This window comes from Pomacea canaliculata, linkage group LG1, assembly GCF_003073045.1.
Source record: "Pomacea canaliculata isolate SZHN2017 linkage group LG1, ASM307304v1, whole genome shotgun sequence".
NCBI lineage: Eukaryota > Metazoa > Mollusca > Gastropoda > Architaenioglossa > Ampullariidae > Pomacea > Pomacea canaliculata.
The window spans coordinates 20,145,323-20,163,924 of NC_037590.1; the positions used below are offsets into that span (position 1 = coordinate 20,145,323).

An 18,602-nucleotide genomic window follows, 5' to 3' on the forward strand; every position below is an offset into this window, starting at 1 on the left:
GTGAAAAATTGCACTTTTTGCTATAGTTTTTTTTATTGCTTTATGAAGCTAAGGTGATTTCGAAGATCATTTAGTGTGGAAAGAAAGGTGTCTCATAAATAGAAATAATTTCAGTGCTCAGCTATGTCCCCTAGTAGCATTTGGAGGAGGACCCATGTGAGATGTTCGGTGACCATATGGGAAGCCTATATCGGCCCAACCGCCGAAAGCGCAAACAGGTCCGACCGTGGGCCGAGATGGGCTTCCTATATGGGAAACCCATGTGAACCTAGATACCTTTTCCAGCTATTATTGGTAATTTTAGGTACAGTCAAATCTCCCTACTATGCCACCCCTCTACTATGCCACTCTCGGTATTATGCCACTTTTGCTCGGTCCCGACTATAAATTCAATGTAAAAAAAAATTTACTATGCCACCCCTACTCTCCCTACTATGCCACTTTTTTTGTGATTGTTAAAAGACACAAGTTGTGAAATTCCGCGCAGTGCTCGATTATTATACTGTATGGTAGTGTGGGACATTGCAGTTAGGTGGATAGAACATAGCACGCACACAGGAGGGTGGAGGCTGGCAATGTGGGGGGGGGGTGGTCGCTAGCCGGGTGACAGTCACGTGACAGAGGGAAGGTGTGAGGAGTCGACTAGCGACAGGATTCAGGTGCGCGGATGTGGTTGGGAGGGTGGAGGATGAAGAGGTGAGGGGAGAATGAGAGGAGACAGCTAGCGAAGCTGACGATTCTTGAGAGCTTTGGACCAGACCTGGGCAAAGGCCTCCTGTCTCTGACCGGCCGCCCGCCAGTATATATACTATACATACAGTATTGGTAAAACTGAGTTAACTATATTAGTCCGGCCCTCTAAAACCATCCCAATGTCTCATGCGGCCCCTTGGGAAAATTAATTGCCCACCCCTGCTTTGGACTGACGGGTAACTTGAACAAATAAAGCCGTTTTTACGAACACTCTCTACTATGCCACTCTCCCTACTATGCCACTTTTGCTCGGTCCCGGTAGGTGGCATAGTAGGGAGATTTGACTGTATTTTGGCATATTCTGATTTACATTGTTTTTAAATCAGGATATGCCAAAATTCCTAGAACTACCAATAATATCAAATACATCAAAATAACACTATAAATGCCAAACAAAATGTTACAAAAAACAAACATGATTTGTCGTTTACTTATGTTTATTGTAATTGTTAATTAAAAATATGCAAATTTTTTTAAAAATTGACAGCTTTATGTGCAAGAATTTTAAAAACAAATGTCCAACTTTACATGTCCCCCGATGCATTCCCCTCCCCAGAACTATTTAAAATGCTTTTAATTGTCTGTGCTCGGGTGCCCTTTCTCGTCTTCCGTTGTCACGGTCCCGCGCACCAGTTAGCGAGTTTGCAATCAATGCCTGCACTTCTACTTCTGTAGCTGCAGGGCACGTTTTTCTTGCAGCATCTAAAAATAGAACAAATTTAAGAATATATATAAGGTCTGCATAAAAATAATCACTTAATTGTAGGTCACTGACCTTAAAATCCAGAATACAAAGTGAAATAAAGAAAGGTACAAGCAAATTATATAGATATGTAAAGTGGCATAAAAATTTAAAGCGTTATAATTAGAAAGGAATTACAAGTGGAACTGCATTTGAATTTCAGTTAGAATTTCTATAGGCAGGAGAACTCTGGAAATACTGATTTCAAAACCAATCCAAATACATGGGAACTGCAAAGATGTGTATAAACTTTCATCTTAATTCCTCTCTACACAGTATTAACCAGCTGATTAAAGGACTAGACATAGGATAAACATGTGTACATGTTTTTAAATTTGCAATGTAATTTGATCACACTAAAAGATTTTGTCTCAATGATTCATGAAAACACAGAGTCAAATATTAAATCCTTACCCTGAATTGTTTGCAAAAGAAAGGGGTGGTTCTTTAGTCCCTTCTTCCCCTTCAGGCCATGGAAGTTGTAGGATCGGGCCAACTCATTTGTAAACAGCAGAGATAGTATACCCCTGACTACCTGCTTCAAATTGAATCCTCCACGCATTCTCAAATAGCATTCCTGGAAACAGACATAATAAACATGCATTATTTTTTAAAATGAAACTTGCTGTAGGCAATGAAAACCCTTAAAGGGAATAGTTAAAATACACTTGACTCCTGCTTCTAACAAATCAGAATAAAGCACATACCAAGCATGCCAGTTTTCCTGGATCCGTCTGCAAGTCCAGCTCGAGGCATTCTACGTCCTCTGAAGATTTTAAAGGCAAATGAATCCCCTCTGGCAGCTCCCCACTTGTATTTTCCTTTTCTTGGGGTTGGCTCTGTGCAAGCCTATTTTTGACATCTTTCATGTGCATTTTCAGCTCTTCCAGAAGAGACATTATATGTTGTAGAGCTTGCTTTAGTGTACCTGGAACCAACGAACGCAATAGCAGAAAACATTTAAAATAGTGATCCATATTTATTTCATTTTGTTTCACTATGGCAAAAGAAGCCTGGGATTTTGCCCTTCTGGTTATATTTCACAAAACACTGTTTAAAAGTCTTGGCAGAGACAAAATGTTAGAATGATTATAAACAAAATGACTTCAAATTACCTTCCAAGGAGTTGTGGGTCCCTGTGCTTGCGGACAAGGGGCGTTGGAACCGTGAAGGCAGAGGTGAAATGCTGCTAATTTGCTGAAAGCTTCTACTTTCGGATACCCTAGGGCTCACAACTGGCGGCAAAGAGTATGGCAATGGTGGTGGACACTGCTGCATAGCTGAATGGTCATGACGTGGCGATGCCTCTGCACCATTTTCTCCTTCTGTTAGCTGTGCATCCCTGTGTCAAATTAATAAATTTGCATAAACTTATTCAGCTCAGTAAATTTAAAACTAGAAGCTGTTGATATGTGGCTTAAAACCTTTATTTTTTAAAAGAACATTTTATTGTTATTGGACAAACTTTGTTTATCACTGCAAATACACTATTTTACCAGGAAGGTGACACAGCCTTGTGTCCTTACAGAATGTCCACAAAAAGATCCCTAAAACATATGGTAGAGAAAATGAAAACAGACCGAAATCTAATTGGAGTTATCCGTGTCCTTTTCGATGCAGTAGGAGTATTTGTATCATCACTCTCCACCTCCGACATTTCTTTTAGTCTCTCGCAGATCTGGCCAGCCTTTTGGTAGTTATCTTTATAATATTAAAAAGTAGCCAGTTAGATGTCACAAATCAAGACCAAAAACCCATCATAAATTTCCCGTTAACAATAATGCACTTTTATAATGCAGCACCATAACCAAAGCTCCACTATCTGTGGTGTAATAACATGTTATACTGTTCAAACAATCCAACTATCTCCTGCAGCACATACATCATGGCATAGCAGTCATTTTGACCATTAATGCTCACACACTTAATAAATTTTCTTTCTCCCCCAAGAATTAATTATGAATTTAAAAAATGCACTTACTTAATGACTTGTGCAGGTGAATGAGATGCAAGGCCATGAGGAATCTGGCGTTTTAGCTTTAATAATGAAGCTTGCATCTGCTTAAACAGATTTTGGTGGCCAGTTGCATAACTTGCGACCAGTGGAATCTTTCAATTCTACCAGCCACCTGTCTGGAATTACAGCTACGGGCCCCTTTAAACCTTCTTGTGCTTCTTCCAAGAACTCAACGACATGGAATAAGGCCATCTGCTAAAAAACTCATACACTTTATAGGCATTTGAACATAAATATGCAAAGCCTATTTCTTCGTAAACATCACTGTTACATAAACGTGTAAAGCAAGCATAAATAAAATATGTATGTATACAGCATATCTGCACAGTACATTTTAATGCTCATTACAATCTATAAGCACTTGCCCTACAGACACTTTAAAAACACATGATTTACAGTGCACATTTTAGTACTTTAGGAAGTGAAGAGGAATAAGGATAAACTTTTTTTTTAATATGGTAACATAACATATTTTGCTTGAATTTCATGAATACCCTTAGTTTCAAGTGTTCCAGAAAGATCAGAGGTCTGTACAAAACCTAAACTGGATGAACAAAAGGTGTTCTCAACAGTATCACCAACTTGGAAAAAGTCTGATTTTCCTAAAACGCAGCATTACGTCTGAACTTCTAAAGAGAGAATATTTCTAATTAAGTAAAATAAATTATTGACCATTATACAGTTATTACCATCTGTTGTAGAAAAAAAGAGACCATTAAAGTAATTTGTCTGAATTGACACTTCCAGTCACAATCAGCTGTCAATGGCCATCTCTATGAGATTTTTTGGTTCACCACTGGAACAGAATCCTTATGCTGTCTAACGGAAAGGCCCATTTGCACTTTTTCAGATATTCTTTTAATTACCTGCTGCAGTGGACAGTTTGGTGTTCGAACAAGTCGTTTAAGCTGGCCTAAATAGTTCTCAAAAGGAAATGCGGAGTAAGATCCATATTTCATGAACAAACTTTGTCTGGGGAACTGAGATTCATTTATTCCCTTGGTTTGTGCTGGTTGACCTAGGTTGGTCTATCCCTACTAATTGTTGGGGTTTTGATGGACAGAGTAGCAGGCAAAGCTTAGAATCTTCTTGAGCAGTTGCCCTGGATGATACAATCAAAGCACTTTTATTCTCAAGAATACAGCATTATTATTTTTCAGATAGCATTTTTTAAACAAAGAAAAGTATGACAACTGTCACAGACATTGTGTTGGGTCTTTGCTTTCTGGAAAGTGCGTGCACACTATATATATATATATTTTCATAGCATACATTCCCAATTGTACAGTATTACAGTCTAAAATTATTTTCTTACCTCATCTGAAAAAAAATTTTTTTCCATACCAATCCTTTTGATGTATTCTTGCTGTGGATGTATGTAAACTCTCCCAGTTACCTTCTTTCACAGTTTTCTGTTTGTCTGATGGCTGAGACTTTAACAAAGATGTGTCCGGGTTATCTTGTAATTAACTGCTGAAAGTGCAGTTCAGTGTAGCACTCCATGCTTCTCACTTTTTTTCTGCCTTAGCACCTATTGAATGTAAACTTTATGCTTTAGTTTTTATTTAGTCTCATTTGTTTGTATGTAGCCTATTTCTTTTTCACATGCTAGAATGCTCTGTTTTTAGTCAGTCACCTCACTCCCCAGCAACGACCTTCAGCTTTAACTCCTATCTTATTGTTTGTATTAAACAAATACTTGCCAGAAAGGATTTGTGACCTTTTGTTCAGTTGTCTGATTGATGTCAACATCTATTTTTTGCAATCTGCTGTTTATTTCCCTCTTTAAAAATTTCTTACCAGATGATGTTATGTGTTGCATAATGTGTTATGCAGCATTATACACACATATATATACACACATACACAGGTTTGCACACACAGTTTTCATTACTGTTATGCTCACACATCTGCTTTTACACACACACATTCTAAGTTCTCTTAATTCTTCTAGATTACACTTCTAAGTAATAACACACCAAGCTAATTTAGTAATCTCTTAACAAATGGAATGCATGCTTCATATCCATTTCCTTATAGATGCACATTTATTTATTTATTTTGTTTGCCTTTTTATTTTTTTTATTTTTATTTTTATTTTATTTTTTCATGTCTGGCTACATTGATGGTCATTGGACAGCACTTGTCATTTTGGTCTTCAACATTAAAGTTTCATGTTCTGGCACTGCACTGAACAGTGGGAAGCAGGACAACACTAGCCACTCAATTTCTTTTTTTCTTTCCTTTACCACAGATACAAATGTATCTAGCTTGTGAGCGATGGAGAGAGAGAGGACATAGAGAGACTGGAGAGTGGAGAAGGATTAAAAAAAAAAAATTAAACCGTGCGCAATAATTTGTCAATCTCTTTCTAGAATAAAGAATGCATTTTCCAGTTTAATTATGGCACTGTCTCTGGATCACGCAGTACTGCTTTGATCATCAGTGAGGTGGTCGGTACAAGCTGAATGTCCTGATGATTTGAACGTCAGCTTTCCTAAAGACAGAGCAATGTTGAACAAAGCATTATATAGTTATCAGTAAGAAATCTTGAGCATATAGATGACATTTCATTTACCATTTTCAACTTTAACAATCTTCATGTTTCCACTATCTTCCATGATTCCTACTCCCACCACCAACATGTTCATCATCTTGTCATTTTAAAAATTACTTTCACGGTAGAATTAATCTTTGATGCAGACTATGTGATTATACATAGATGAGAAAACTTCTTTACTGGTAGATCTTCTGTCTTGACAAATTTAATCCTCCTGAGCACATTCACCATGGCAATTTGATTTCCAGCAAAGCCAAATGCTTGCCAATACACAGCGGGTCCAAACCCAAAGGCCAAGAAAGAAAAAGGATTCATTTCATCTTTTGCTTCTTTAGAAAATCTGTAAATAACAAAAATTTATGTTAAACGCTAGACACTTAGACAAGTATATGTTCTATGAGTAAAGGGTCATCCTTGGGTATTTGAGAATTGTAATAACCTGTTATGGCTCTTGGCATAAAGTAAAAGCAATAAGATCTGTCTCTGACTTTAGAAACTAATTAATGACAGAATTACCTGGATTGTGTTTTTACCTTTCTGGTCTGAAGACTTCTGATCTGAAAAATATTCAGGTCTCTCATGACATTATAAATAGGAATGAGGACTCCAACTCCTTTCGGGAATGGTAACACCCTTCAATGTCACTGTTTCGGAAGCCAATCGATTCACACTTTGAGAAAAAAAGAAATTAATACAGATTGTAAGCTTTTCACTGTTAATTTTAAACATTACAGTAAGAGACAAGTATAAAACATGTTTACTGAAATGTAAGCATTAAGTTTTCCAAAATGTTTCAAAACATGATACATATTGCAGCTGGACTGATCTGCTTTCTTGCTCAGGCTAACATTGCAGCCCTAGCGCAAATAATAAGTTTGTTTCTCTTTGGTGTTTCAAGGAAGAGGATGGAAGTTTCCAACGAGAATTTTGTGCTAAAATTCTAGCACTCGTTCATCAGGTGCGTTATCTAATCTATCTCACGTTGTATTCTCCTTTTTCCATCCACTACACACACCCGAACTTAGCTGACCTTGGAATCTACAAAAGACCCTGCTTTTTCCAAAACAGAAGTGTGTTTTCTCCAGTGTGTTGTTCAACCTACATGAACCTTCATGTGTGCTCTGCTGCCACTTCTACTGACGACACAAATCTCTTTTGCTCTAATGATACACATTCACCGCATTCACCTGACGAGGACACAAATACAACATGCTAGCATTTGTGCTGACTGACATGCTCACATAGGTAAATAAGTTCAGACAAATTTATTTACATTTTTTCACAAGCACCTTTTTGCAAAATGGTACTTCTCTTGTACTGGGTTGTCAGAACTAAAGTCACTTAGAGGGTAGGGGTTGAGCGACATGAGCCGTTCCAGCAGGACTAAAGCACCTTGCAGCTAAATAGTACTTGTACTCAGGACTAAAGCTTTACTGCTCTTACAAGCAGTCTCTTTTCAAACAGATGCAAGAACTGAATTTGGCCTGCTATTTATGCTAGAAAGTCTGGGTGCTATTGTCACCCGAAGCATTGTTGTCTGTCTCACGCAGCACTACATGCACGACCAAATGGGGGTGAAAGGGATGCAGGGTGGAGGTAACAAGTCATTGTCAGTGGTACATATTGCCCTTAACAAGGACTCCCTTGGCCCCAATACTATCTATATTTACTCTCTTTCTAGAAAGGATCTGACAGCATAAAGAGTATCACTTCAATAAGTAAAGATAAAGGCATCATAATTTTACATAAAAAACAAGTATCAATTGAACTGAACTATAGTTAAAATACTATGAGATGAATACTAGACATATTGTGAAAACATACGATGCAACAGGTGGAAACAATCGCAGCGTCTCGTTAATGGTCTGCTCCATGTACTTGAGTTTACTGACATTGTCGCTGGTTGGTGGTTTCTGTAACATTTCATACAAACACACTAGCTACAGTCTCTCTGATAAATATCTTGATCCGTTGCCGTTTGCCTGTAGAGCAGGAATACGTATACATAATGTTAAGACCTTTATGCTACTCTATACAAACATCTGGAGAGACCTATAGAGCTCATAGTAGGTTCTCTTTGATAATTTCTGTCTACTTTTAACACCGTGCAACCTCACTTGTTAGCAAAGAGTCTAGTTTCAGGCTTCCATCTATCCCACCAACTCTCTGGGTCCTGGACTTTTTAAGAAGCAAACATCAAAGTTTTCATTAATAGTTCTCTCTCAGATTCTGCTGTGGCCTATAAGGGCTTCCCTCAATATCCTTACTATTCCTGATCGTGTGGTTAGCATGTGAGTTCTCACTCTGTTTCTGGCTGCAGATATGTGAATCCTGTATGCAAATGAATCATTGCTGGTACTCATTCATTCCACATGCATACACTTGATAATTCTCCTAGCTGTGTCATGTGAGCCTAATGCAGTAACCTTCTGTACCTTTTTGCTCTGTGTGTGTGTGTCTCGTAAGAGCTTTATTCACTGTAGTCAACTCAAATTGTATATGGATGAACTCGGTGTATGTTGCTAGCACATGAGCAACTATAAATCTTACCTGTAGTTGCCCTTGCAGACTAATAAACTTGTATCTTTTGCAGCTTAAGGATGTCAGCATTAAAGCACTACCATCACAAAAAATTTGCGATATGAAAAATGCTTATCTAATAATTCCCATCCCAAGAAAAGATTGAGAAACTAGAGATAACAACTTTAGGCACAGATGTAATATGCCCTTACCATCACTGCCTATAGTAGATGATATCACAGAAATTATCCAATTAGATAGTCACATAAATTTGTAGGATTATTTATTTAGGTTTAGGGTAGGTTTAGGTTTTTAGATGTATTTGAGGCTTAAGGATTAAGGTAATGACTGGGCTCACTCATGGAACTATTATTATTAGACAAAAAGCTCCAAATAATGGAACAATGTGATGAATATCTACAATCTTGGTTTTTCAATGACTACAAGAATAATATGTAGATACTGCTCTGGGTTGCCATCTTGCTAGCTATTAAAATAAATTGGCCTCACACTATCACCTTGGAAACCATCTTGAATGTTTTCCTTTTCTTGCGCCACCATCTTGTTCTTTTCCTCAATACTGAATCTGATTAATGATTCATTCCAAAAAAAAAAAAAAAAAGGAATTTTGAAAAGTATTGTCACAATTAAACATGAAATACGCGTCTGTGATTAAGCTTACGTCTCCAAGCTGCTCTTGAATCTCGTCAACAATTCTTGCTGGACATCCGGGTACACAGCCAGGTTGTAGATCATGAACTGCAAAGTCGTAGCTGTGTTTCATATCCAGCGAGGGAAAAAATCATCATCTGAGCAATAATCTCATCGTGAGTTAGGCCTGAGGAAAAAAAAAAAAAAACCCGACAGAATTTAGATTTAAAAAAAAGTTAAAATAGTATCATTTTTCTCAAGTATGCATGGGATCTGGAAACCAAATCTCTTCCTATCCCTGGTGGATAAGTTTTAAGAATTCAAATCAAAATGTTGGCATAAGGCAGGAACCTGTCTCAAAGCTGGTTAAATTAAAATCATGGAGGTAATCATCACTGCAGCGCTAGTTTTTCTTGCCCTTTGCATGGTTAAATTGATAGAAAATTATGTTGAAACAAATAGTATGAAAAGATGCAAAGTCAGCTATCTAAAAAGAAGGCCTTATTTCCTTTAAAAAAATAGCAATTGCACTTTTTGTATGGCTGTTGCTGGAACATTCATAAGTAGCATAAAAATGGGTTTTTTAAGGATGTTTTTCACCACAAAGATTTATTATCATATCTTACATTTTTCATTCTCAGCAGTGTCTACAAAGTCTTCAGATGTTTCTGCATTGACAAGGAGCTGGAGAAAGTCTGTCTGTTTCTGAAAAAGCATAATGTATGATAAGTAAGAGGCAATTTAAAGACCCCTATAATAAATTTTGAATGCTAGGAAAACCGATCTTTGTTTTTCTTTCGTGTAGCTGGGAGTCAAATGTATGCTTAATGTTGTACTTATCAAAAAATAATAACTGAGTGAAAAATGTAATCAGATAAATGAAAACCAGAGACTCATAAATATGAGCTTACAAACTCTACCATCAAATTGCAGCCAGCTGGGAAAAAAAGTCATGACTTTTGGATGACTGATAACTGACATGAGCTGGAAGTCTTTTGAGTAGGAATTAATGGTTCATGTCATCACAAACTATGAAACATCAAAAATAGAAAAAATAATCATGCAAACTATGCTTGCAGATTTACTATGAAACAAAAGAATGCATTCTATACCCTTGGAACTGTTTCTTCTTTCCTGTCTGCCACAATGCGTCCTATGGCTGACAATAAGAAATTGAGAGGGTTCTTCTTTGGGTTTTGAAGGTAAACAGCCAAATGGTTAAGAAATGGAGTCAGAGCTGAAAAAAGATTAATGGAGCAGCATTCACTTTTGGCATTTGACTAACGGATTATACATGCAAAAAATTGTGGAGGTATAATGTAATAAAAAGGTTTGATTACTCGAGAGTCAATCACGCACAGCATGTAATTTCAGCCATTCAAATTAAACAAAACAGCATGCAAAAAAGATTGAGAAATAGAGGTAAAGAAAGGCAAAATTGAGCAGTATAATACATTCTACAAAAAAGTAAATGAGGTGAAGAGAAGAAGAAAGAGGGAGAAAGAAGGCAGATATTAATGAGAACAGATGCAAGCTTTTCGTTGACTTTGTGGTTCTTCTGTATATTGCTTAAGAAATCCATGAATTAAATCTCTAGACTGGATATTACCGGGGTTGCATCCCATTGATATAAAGCATCTTTTGAGTATGGCTGTGGGCATTCTCTAGACATTTGGTGAAGGCAATATTAGCCTAACAAGCAACTTGTACCTCACCCAGCAATGTTAGCCTAGCATTTCTTTACCAGTTTTTTGGATGTAATAAACTGACAGTTAACGACAAGGTCGCGTTTTAATGCTGCGCGAATTGATACTATAACAAATCAAACGAATCAAAAAATAATAATAATGCTTTTAACATATGGAAGTATTGAAGGAAGTACTTGATCACTTCAGCAGAATTTCCTTTTAATTAAGAGATAAAATTACTCTTCTTGTTGATTAATGACATTTAATAGAAATAAACTAAAGAATATATGAACAAAATAACACTCAAATTACTGAGCAGCTGTTGAAAGATGGTTTTATGCACCCCGCCACCTTCCAAGAAGATTTCTGCATTAGTAACAAATTGATTTTGGCAATCTTTTTGGGAGTTGACTTGAATTCCAAAAACTGTGCCCATTATTACGTTCATGGTGAAGGTACCACAATACCTGGGAACAAACAGAAAGTACAAAGACCATATCATAATTTACTCACCAGGTGAACATCATCAAAAGCATTTTTCTACTACAATGTATTGTAATGATGACAGAGAAAGTCGCACGCGCGCACACACACACACTTGCAGGGAGGGGACGGTCGTAATATATGAAAAAGTCACTGGGTAGGGAATATTGTTTTAAAAGGACTCACTGGAAAGGATAAGGACGCACTATATACACATTAGAACAGGTTAGAACAGGTTAGCTTTACTGGTTTTTTGGACCGGAGGAACGACATACAGTGAGAGAGAGAGCAGTTACATGACAATACTGGTACAGGAGGTACAGTTGCAGCATGTCCATCTCTCAAATATGCAGAGTCAAGTAGCACACCGGGTGTTGAACAGCGCAGCATTCTGACTTCACCCTGAACCAAAGGCAAATGATACCACTATACCTTGTGGGTGATCTCGGGAAAGAAAAGGCTGACAAACTTTTTAAGAGTGGACAGTTTGCCACGTGAGAGAGCTGTTTCACATGGCTCAAGATTGGCCATAAGGAGGAACCATCGCCAATGCTGTGCATCTCATCGGGTTTCCGATGATGATGATGATTGATGGTTGATGGTTGGATGGATGGATGATGGATGGATGGATTGATGATTGATTGATTGATTGATTGATGATGATGATGATGATGATGATGATGGATAATGATTATTTTATTGGAGTGGGATCCATTTCAATAACCTTTTAGTTTTTAGGAGATAAATATGGAAGAGATAATGACAGGGTAGGGTTAGGGTTAGGGTTAGTTCTGCGGATAGCAGATTTACCCGACCCGGGTAAGCTAACAGGCCGGGTAAACGGGCTTTGTGAATACAAACGACCAGACTAAGCTGAATGAAGAATAATGATAAGACAACTCACTCTCTCACATTTATTTTGCCTTCAGAGCGGGCGATCTCCTGTATGTTTTCTGATAGAACCTCACTACAGCGGTTGATGAAGTACTCCATCTAGAGACGGAGCAAAACGTCCGTATGAAGCACACATATATCCACGCATACACACACATACACAGCACACATCCATACAGTAAATACATCAATCCATCTATATTCATGTACACAGGTTGTTACAATTCTATATTACAAGGGCACTTTAAAATAATACCAGCCGAAGTTTTCCGGAGGTGAAACTTGGTGTGATTATTTTTCTGATCCTTCTCCAGTCACGTCCCCGGGCAAAGAAAACAGTCTTGCTGAAAATTCTGTCCGTAAATTGGTCCTGCACACATAAAATTGAACAAAATTCTATTAATGTTCTGAAATCTCATTGAATAAAGTAACAGGCCAATGATAATCCTCTCTCTTATAAAAGTGATAATGTGCCCGAGTGATTTATATATTATGAATAATTAAAAAAAAGAGTGTGGTGATATTTATTGTTTGTGTGGCGATTTACCCGACCATGATATCTTTCTCCAGTCTTCATGTTATTTATAGTTGATTGTACCCGGTCTTCTGTAGTTGTCTCATGATTTCAATTACGGGTATCTTCTTGAATTTATTTTAATTCACCGTTTACACCCAACCACTTGGTTCCACCAACCATCACTTGGACCTGCAGCACATGTATGCTGATGTGTCTGGCCTCGCCTTTCAGCTCCAGCAGGTCTGCACCACCACACAACACACAGTAGACTGTGAAAACTTGGAGGTCTATCAGTGAATTAAAGATCAATGGCGACAAAACTGAGATACTTCTAACAGCCTTCGTGAATAATTTGAAATGTGCCATTCTCTTTAACCTTCACTATCTTTGGGGTTACACACCGCTCTTATCCCACACTTTTGTTTGGTATATCTGTTTTGATGTTCCTTGTGTGGCTGTCTATTTGACTGTAGTCTCTTCGTGCAGTGTATTAAGCTTGCATCAACACTGGAGCAAAACAACTGTTTGCAGTGAAAGCTCGAACTTTCTTTGCCAGGCTTGGAGATGACTAGAGTGCAAGATGCCTGTGGCAGCTTCTGGATTGATTCCGAAATAACAGATGGCAAGGAGGGTGGGGGAGTAGGTAGGGGAAACCTTTAAAGTGTAAAGATTAGCACTGTTGCAAGATATACATCAATAAATACACACAAAGCTGTCACACAATCAATATTGCTACACAATCAATATTGCTTTGTAACAGGAACGATTCTCTGGAGAAAGAGAGAAATGTGCAGAATGATATTTTGCCTATTGCCTTAAAATTTCACTATGATATGCTTAGCAAACCAACTATGTATACAGAGAGCGAGAGAGCGAGAGAGAAAGCAAAAAATAAGAAATAATACTTTCGTTACAGTTTATCACGAACTGTCCTCCTACACACACACACAAACAAGAAAAAAAGTAAACAGAATTTCCGAGCTTGTCTTCATATCAAAGAACATAAATATATTTGTGCAGAACACACAGAAATAATCATTAATTGTTGTTTTAAACTTGTCATTTATTAAAAGCTCACATTTATTAAATTAGGCTTAAAGTTGTGCTGATTAGTAAATATGCACAAACTACAGGCTTCACACTTGGTTGTACTTAAGGTAGTACTTACACATCTGTCTGTGAAATAAGCAAAGTCCTTCACCATGACCGAGCTTATGATGTCCAGGTCGTTTGTAACGAGCATGGGCTGGGTGTTCATAAAAATTCTGTGACAACATACAAGTTTCTTTGTAGGTGATCTAGAATAATGTGAATCAGCTACACTGTGTGAAACCAAGAGAAGCTAATGATAATAATTTATTATTTTCTAATCACCTACGTGCTACAGATACAATGTCATATTTGTACGCAGTATATACCGACATATATGTACAATAGCAACAGGTCCTTGTGGAATGCATGGACACAATAAACAGATGTATAGAATAAAATGAGACTGTTGTACAAAGCTATCTGTCAGTAGCAACTAAAAGGAGGGTATTAAAAAGTGCACATTTAACATTCTTTGCGACTGTTGTAAGTGGACAGACACAATGACACTTTATGCTCGACACGGAACAGACAGCGTGAATGTAAGTCCTATTTTAAATTCATCTTAAATAAAGTTTAATATTCCCAAGACTATGAAAGTAGTCCAGGGGAAAGTAAAGTCTCAGATAACATAGTACGACTATTTATAAAATGATTACAATACACTCACCCATATACACGGCCATATAATTTCGACCACTCCCTGACAGAATTTTGCATACCCTGGAAAGATACCGTGAAATAACGATAAAGCAGACTAGAAATTTTGAATTTTTTTCTGATTATTGAAAAATGATGCCTGCTTGTACACACGTCCGCATGCATGCAGATAAGATCCTAATTGTTCAAGCTAGTAAGATGCGCCATATACACTAGCTGGTGAGATTAGTTACTCGGGAATGTATACAGGTCAGAGGTTATGACAGGTGATTAGAATAAGAATAAACCGTTAGACACGCTCCCCTGCATACAAGACTATCCTCACCTGCTTGTGCATCTGCCATTGGTTACCAAAGAAAAGCTGGGGCTTAGGTCCAGGTATTCCTCTTGAACTCCAGAAGTTGTACCATCTCACCGCTCTCCTGCACAAAGAAAGTGAATTATAATTGCATCTAGGTCCAAAGCCTGTACTTTGCATTTTGTTGATGGACGACTGCCCCCTCAAGTCTTTCTGTTTTCTCTTGTTTTGGTCTCAATGAACATTTTACCGCAAATTAATTATATAATCCACAGGACAGATGCAGCAGATCGACACAACAACAATAAGTCCAGTCTCGTGCTAGTGTAAACTTCCCATCGACTGTGCAGACCCTCAGTCCGGCACACGACAGCTTTTGAGGTCTCTTCGAGTTTGTGAAGTGGAAAAGTGGTCAGTTTTTATTATGCAAAGGCCATGAAGCCTCTTCCCACCTGTAGGAGTGTGAGTATGCGCTTTACAAATTTTGCATTTATTATTTTTTAAGAAAGCTCGCACGTACTGAACTTCAACACAGCCTTTCAGCCCAGCGTGTCCAGTGTCACTGGTCAAAATTTTATGATCATCCTTTCAGGTCATTAACAGGAGCGGTGGACTGTTGGCGGTAACAGCAAACATAAAGAAGAAAATACGGGGTGGACTAGTTTTAGTATCTGTGAACTCCCCTGAATCGGTCAAAGGTCAAAGGGTGGCCAGAGACGCCCCACCTGTAGGGTGAAGCGAGTCAAGGCCTCGACTACGCGGGAGTCTTCATTTTCCGAGTTTGGCGAGCGGAGGTCCGTGACCGTCCGTCTCGGGGAGATGTAAGAAGGTTGTCCACTGGACTTAGTGAATGTGTAGTGTATTGGAAGCTACACCAGCACGAGTTACACTTAGATTATTGATGTACGTAAAGAAGTGATTTGTGAACATTGGATTGTGAACCGTGAACAGTGAATATCGTATAACAAATTGTGAACATTGGATTACTGTGTGAACATTTATGAGACGAGCGACATCAAGGAGAGATAAGTTTTTAAGAATTACGTGTGAACCTAAATGTCAACTATTTCTGTATATCTATACTGTTTTATTACATTCTTAGATTCAATATATATTGATGCATTTACTGAGTGATTGTAATTGTAATTAGGTGTGGTCGAGTGCGTGTCAAAAGAGTTATCTATTGCGCGACAGAGCACACTCAACCTTTACATACACTCAAAACCGGTATTTAAATTGTCAAGACATAAGTACTACATTTTAATTATGTGTATAAAAAGTATGTGAATCATCAAGCGTGAGACTTACCAACAGAGGAGTAGAATCACTAGTGGCAACAAGAGAAGAAGCAGAGGGATGTCCACACCAAACACGGTCTCCATGATCCACAATGTGTCCTGTCGTAGACCACAGTTCTACTCAACTTATTTTTATTCCACGGTTTGTATTCCACGGTCTTATTGAAACGGTTAGTTGAACATTTTCTCTCGCTTTTTCATTTCTCTCCTTTGTGGATAGTGAAAAATATTTTTAAAGTTTTTTTGTAATGTTTCAGAGCGTTTATCCCTGTTGCTGATTGCTGCACCTACACAGGCAACCCCGGTGCATACAGCACTGAGTGCCCTTGAGTAGTGCTTGTCTGTTATGTGTGATCCGTGCTACAGCTTGGTCTTACAATAGCACAGCAGTAACACACCGCAACATCACGTGGTGAGACTGTAGTTGTATGGTGCACTGTCTTTCCATTATGCACGCACATGAAGTATGGCGCACACTGGGATAATCATGTCTTCCGCGTGCCTTTCGTTCCAGGGTTTGTTTTTGTTTACATTTTGATAAATAAAAATGATTAAAAACAAGCAACCAAACAGAAAATGTACGAGCTTGTGCACTCATGCACTCATCTGAGTGAGACATCACAATTAAATGTTGGACCTGCTCGTCTGTCACAGAAATGTCAAGTGAAACACTGTCGCTGATCTGTCAGTCAACACACTGACAGTCACACTGACTAAATCCCTCTACATTTCCTCTTGTGGTCATCCCCACTTTTTTAACTTGGAATTTATTATCTCTTATACCACTATTCAACCCAATATTTTCCCTACGGGTCTCTAATAGGGGATTCCACTTAGCTCAAACGCCTCTATAAACTGAAGAATGTTTGATCGGAAAAGGTTTATAGTTAACCAACGGCAAATACAGTGGTAATAAAACAAGGAACACCACATTCAGTTTGTTACAAGATAGGAAGATATTCCACAGAGGTAGGACAAAGTGACAAGACATCAGTAACTCTGACTAGTTTAAAAACAAAAACAAAAAACAACGACGACATATTTTTCATGATAGAGCTACGATAGTTACAACTCGTACCACTGCTGTCATGTTTGAAAACATTGATAACCGGAACTGATATGGCTGACAACAGTGGACTAGTATTTTAATGTTTTGTATTTTATCCAGCCACAGCTTTCACCCCGGGGGTAGCCGACACCGTGCCAGAGGGCATCTGGTCACCCGCATGGACCATACGTGTCGCCCGTGAGTTATGTTATGAAAACAACACTAATGTACTTTTGTCATTTATTATTAGTATGTACTTTAAGGAACCAATATCACACTAACGTCATCAGACATACAACCTCTTCAGATATCTTTCATTATTAATATTGTCATCATTGAAGGTGAACTGAGCGACTTTGTTCCTCAGTAAGTTTGTAATTCACCGCATTACTCAGTGTCAAAAGCCGAGAGATGTTCTGGTCTGACCCATGATTGCACATGTACTTTTGCTGAAAACATGTTGACGTGACCGAGAGATGAACCTGCAGCTACGATAAAGTGCTCGAGGACTTTAGAGGTGTGACTGATCACATGCAGCTGACCTCATTTCAATCGTTGCCCGCGCGGTGAACCCGTGCCTAACATAGACTCCTACAAGTGCATGGTCGTAATGTGGTTATGTCAACAGGGGGCGCCCGGTAATATAGGAGATACAATTCTAGGTTCAGATCTTGTTTCGGGACACTCTCCATGTGTGACATTTGTAGCTGATTACAGGTGCCTACCCCTGTATTTTTCCACACACAAGAGTTTTAATATTGGTGAATTTATAGTGTATCTGATGTTCACAGCCCTGTCTACCCGGTAATAATATTTGATAACAATCAACATGATAAAGATGTTAAGCATAAATCGGATGATGAGAAAAGCAGATCGTGGAGTTTAAGTAGACCAGTCTGGGGCAGGACATAATTAGGAAACATTCCTTGATGAAGATGTCCTCTCTAGTAATGCCCCTTGGATGTAGATGGTGATGCAATTGATGCATTTAACGAAGAGATATCCATTGATGAGGTACAAGGAGGCATTGGTAGGCTAAAAATAATAAAACGTGACTGGTATGGTTATATGGTTGCCCTGAGGATTCCATTCAAGTGCCTGCCTGGCAATGGTGTCAGCTGGTTTGCGCAGGGTGTCCTATCCAGCCCAATTTGCACTTGTTGGCTAGTGGCATTCAGGTTGGTTCTTTTCACAGGCTGCTGTTGGAGATATTTTCAGATCATCTTATTCCCAGAATATGGTGTGGGCATCAGTTGGCAAAGGTCTGGAGCTTGTTGTTGATGGTGTTTGTCACTCTCCTGGTTTCAGAACCATACAGTAGGACTGCCTTCACATTGGTGTGGAAGATGAGGATTTTACTGCGGAAGGATAATGTATAAGGTAA

The 18,602-nt window shown here is 38.4% G+C and overlaps 2 protein-coding genes across 4 annotated transcripts; both read right to left on the reverse strand.

The window, feature by feature from the left end:
* Positions 1–1,152: 1,152 nt before the first annotated feature.
* Positions 1,153–3,611, reverse strand: LOC112559907. The gene is made up of 6 exons (XM_025231393.1): positions 3,477–3,611; positions 3,076–3,196; positions 2,611–2,837; positions 2,203–2,423; positions 1,910–2,072; positions 1,153–1,455 (listed from the first exon to the last, which is right to left on the reverse strand). Exons 1-6 carry the CDS (start codon positions 3,511–3,513, stop codon positions 1,316–1,318), a joined length of 909 nt encoding a protein of 302 aa, XP_025087178.1. The 5' UTR covers positions 3,514–3,611; the 3' UTR covers positions 1,153–1,315.
* Positions 3,612–5,537: 1,926 nt separating this feature from the next.
* LOC112559887 (cytochrome P450 3A6-like) lies at positions 5,538–16,555 on the reverse strand. Of its 3 annotated transcripts, none has more exons than XM_025231367.1 (13): positions 16,181–16,547; positions 14,900–14,996; positions 14,585–14,637; positions 13,994–14,090; positions 12,565–12,678; positions 12,319–12,407; positions 11,244–11,398; positions 10,356–10,480; positions 9,870–9,948; positions 9,275–9,430; positions 7,897–7,985; positions 6,253–6,742; positions 5,538–6,009 (listed from the first exon to the last, which is right to left on the reverse strand). In XM_025231367.1, the coding sequence occupies exons 1-10, from the start codon at positions 16,252–16,254 to the stop codon at positions 9,345–9,347; spliced, it is 969 nt and encodes a 322-aa protein (XP_025087152.1). In that variant the 5' UTR covers positions 16,255–16,547; the 3' UTR covers positions 5,538–6,009; positions 6,253–6,742; positions 7,897–7,985; positions 9,275–9,344. The 3 variants fall into 3 exon arrangements, with proteins under 3 accessions (XP_025087152.1, XP_025087168.1, XP_025087159.1); XM_025231383.1 differs by lacking the exon at positions 16,181–16,547 and adding an exon at positions 15,393–15,494; XM_025231374.1 differs by lacking the exon at positions 12,319–12,407 and having other exon boundaries at positions 12,569–12,678; positions 16,181–16,555.
* Between the last annotated feature and the right edge of the window lie 2,047 nt (positions 16,556–18,602).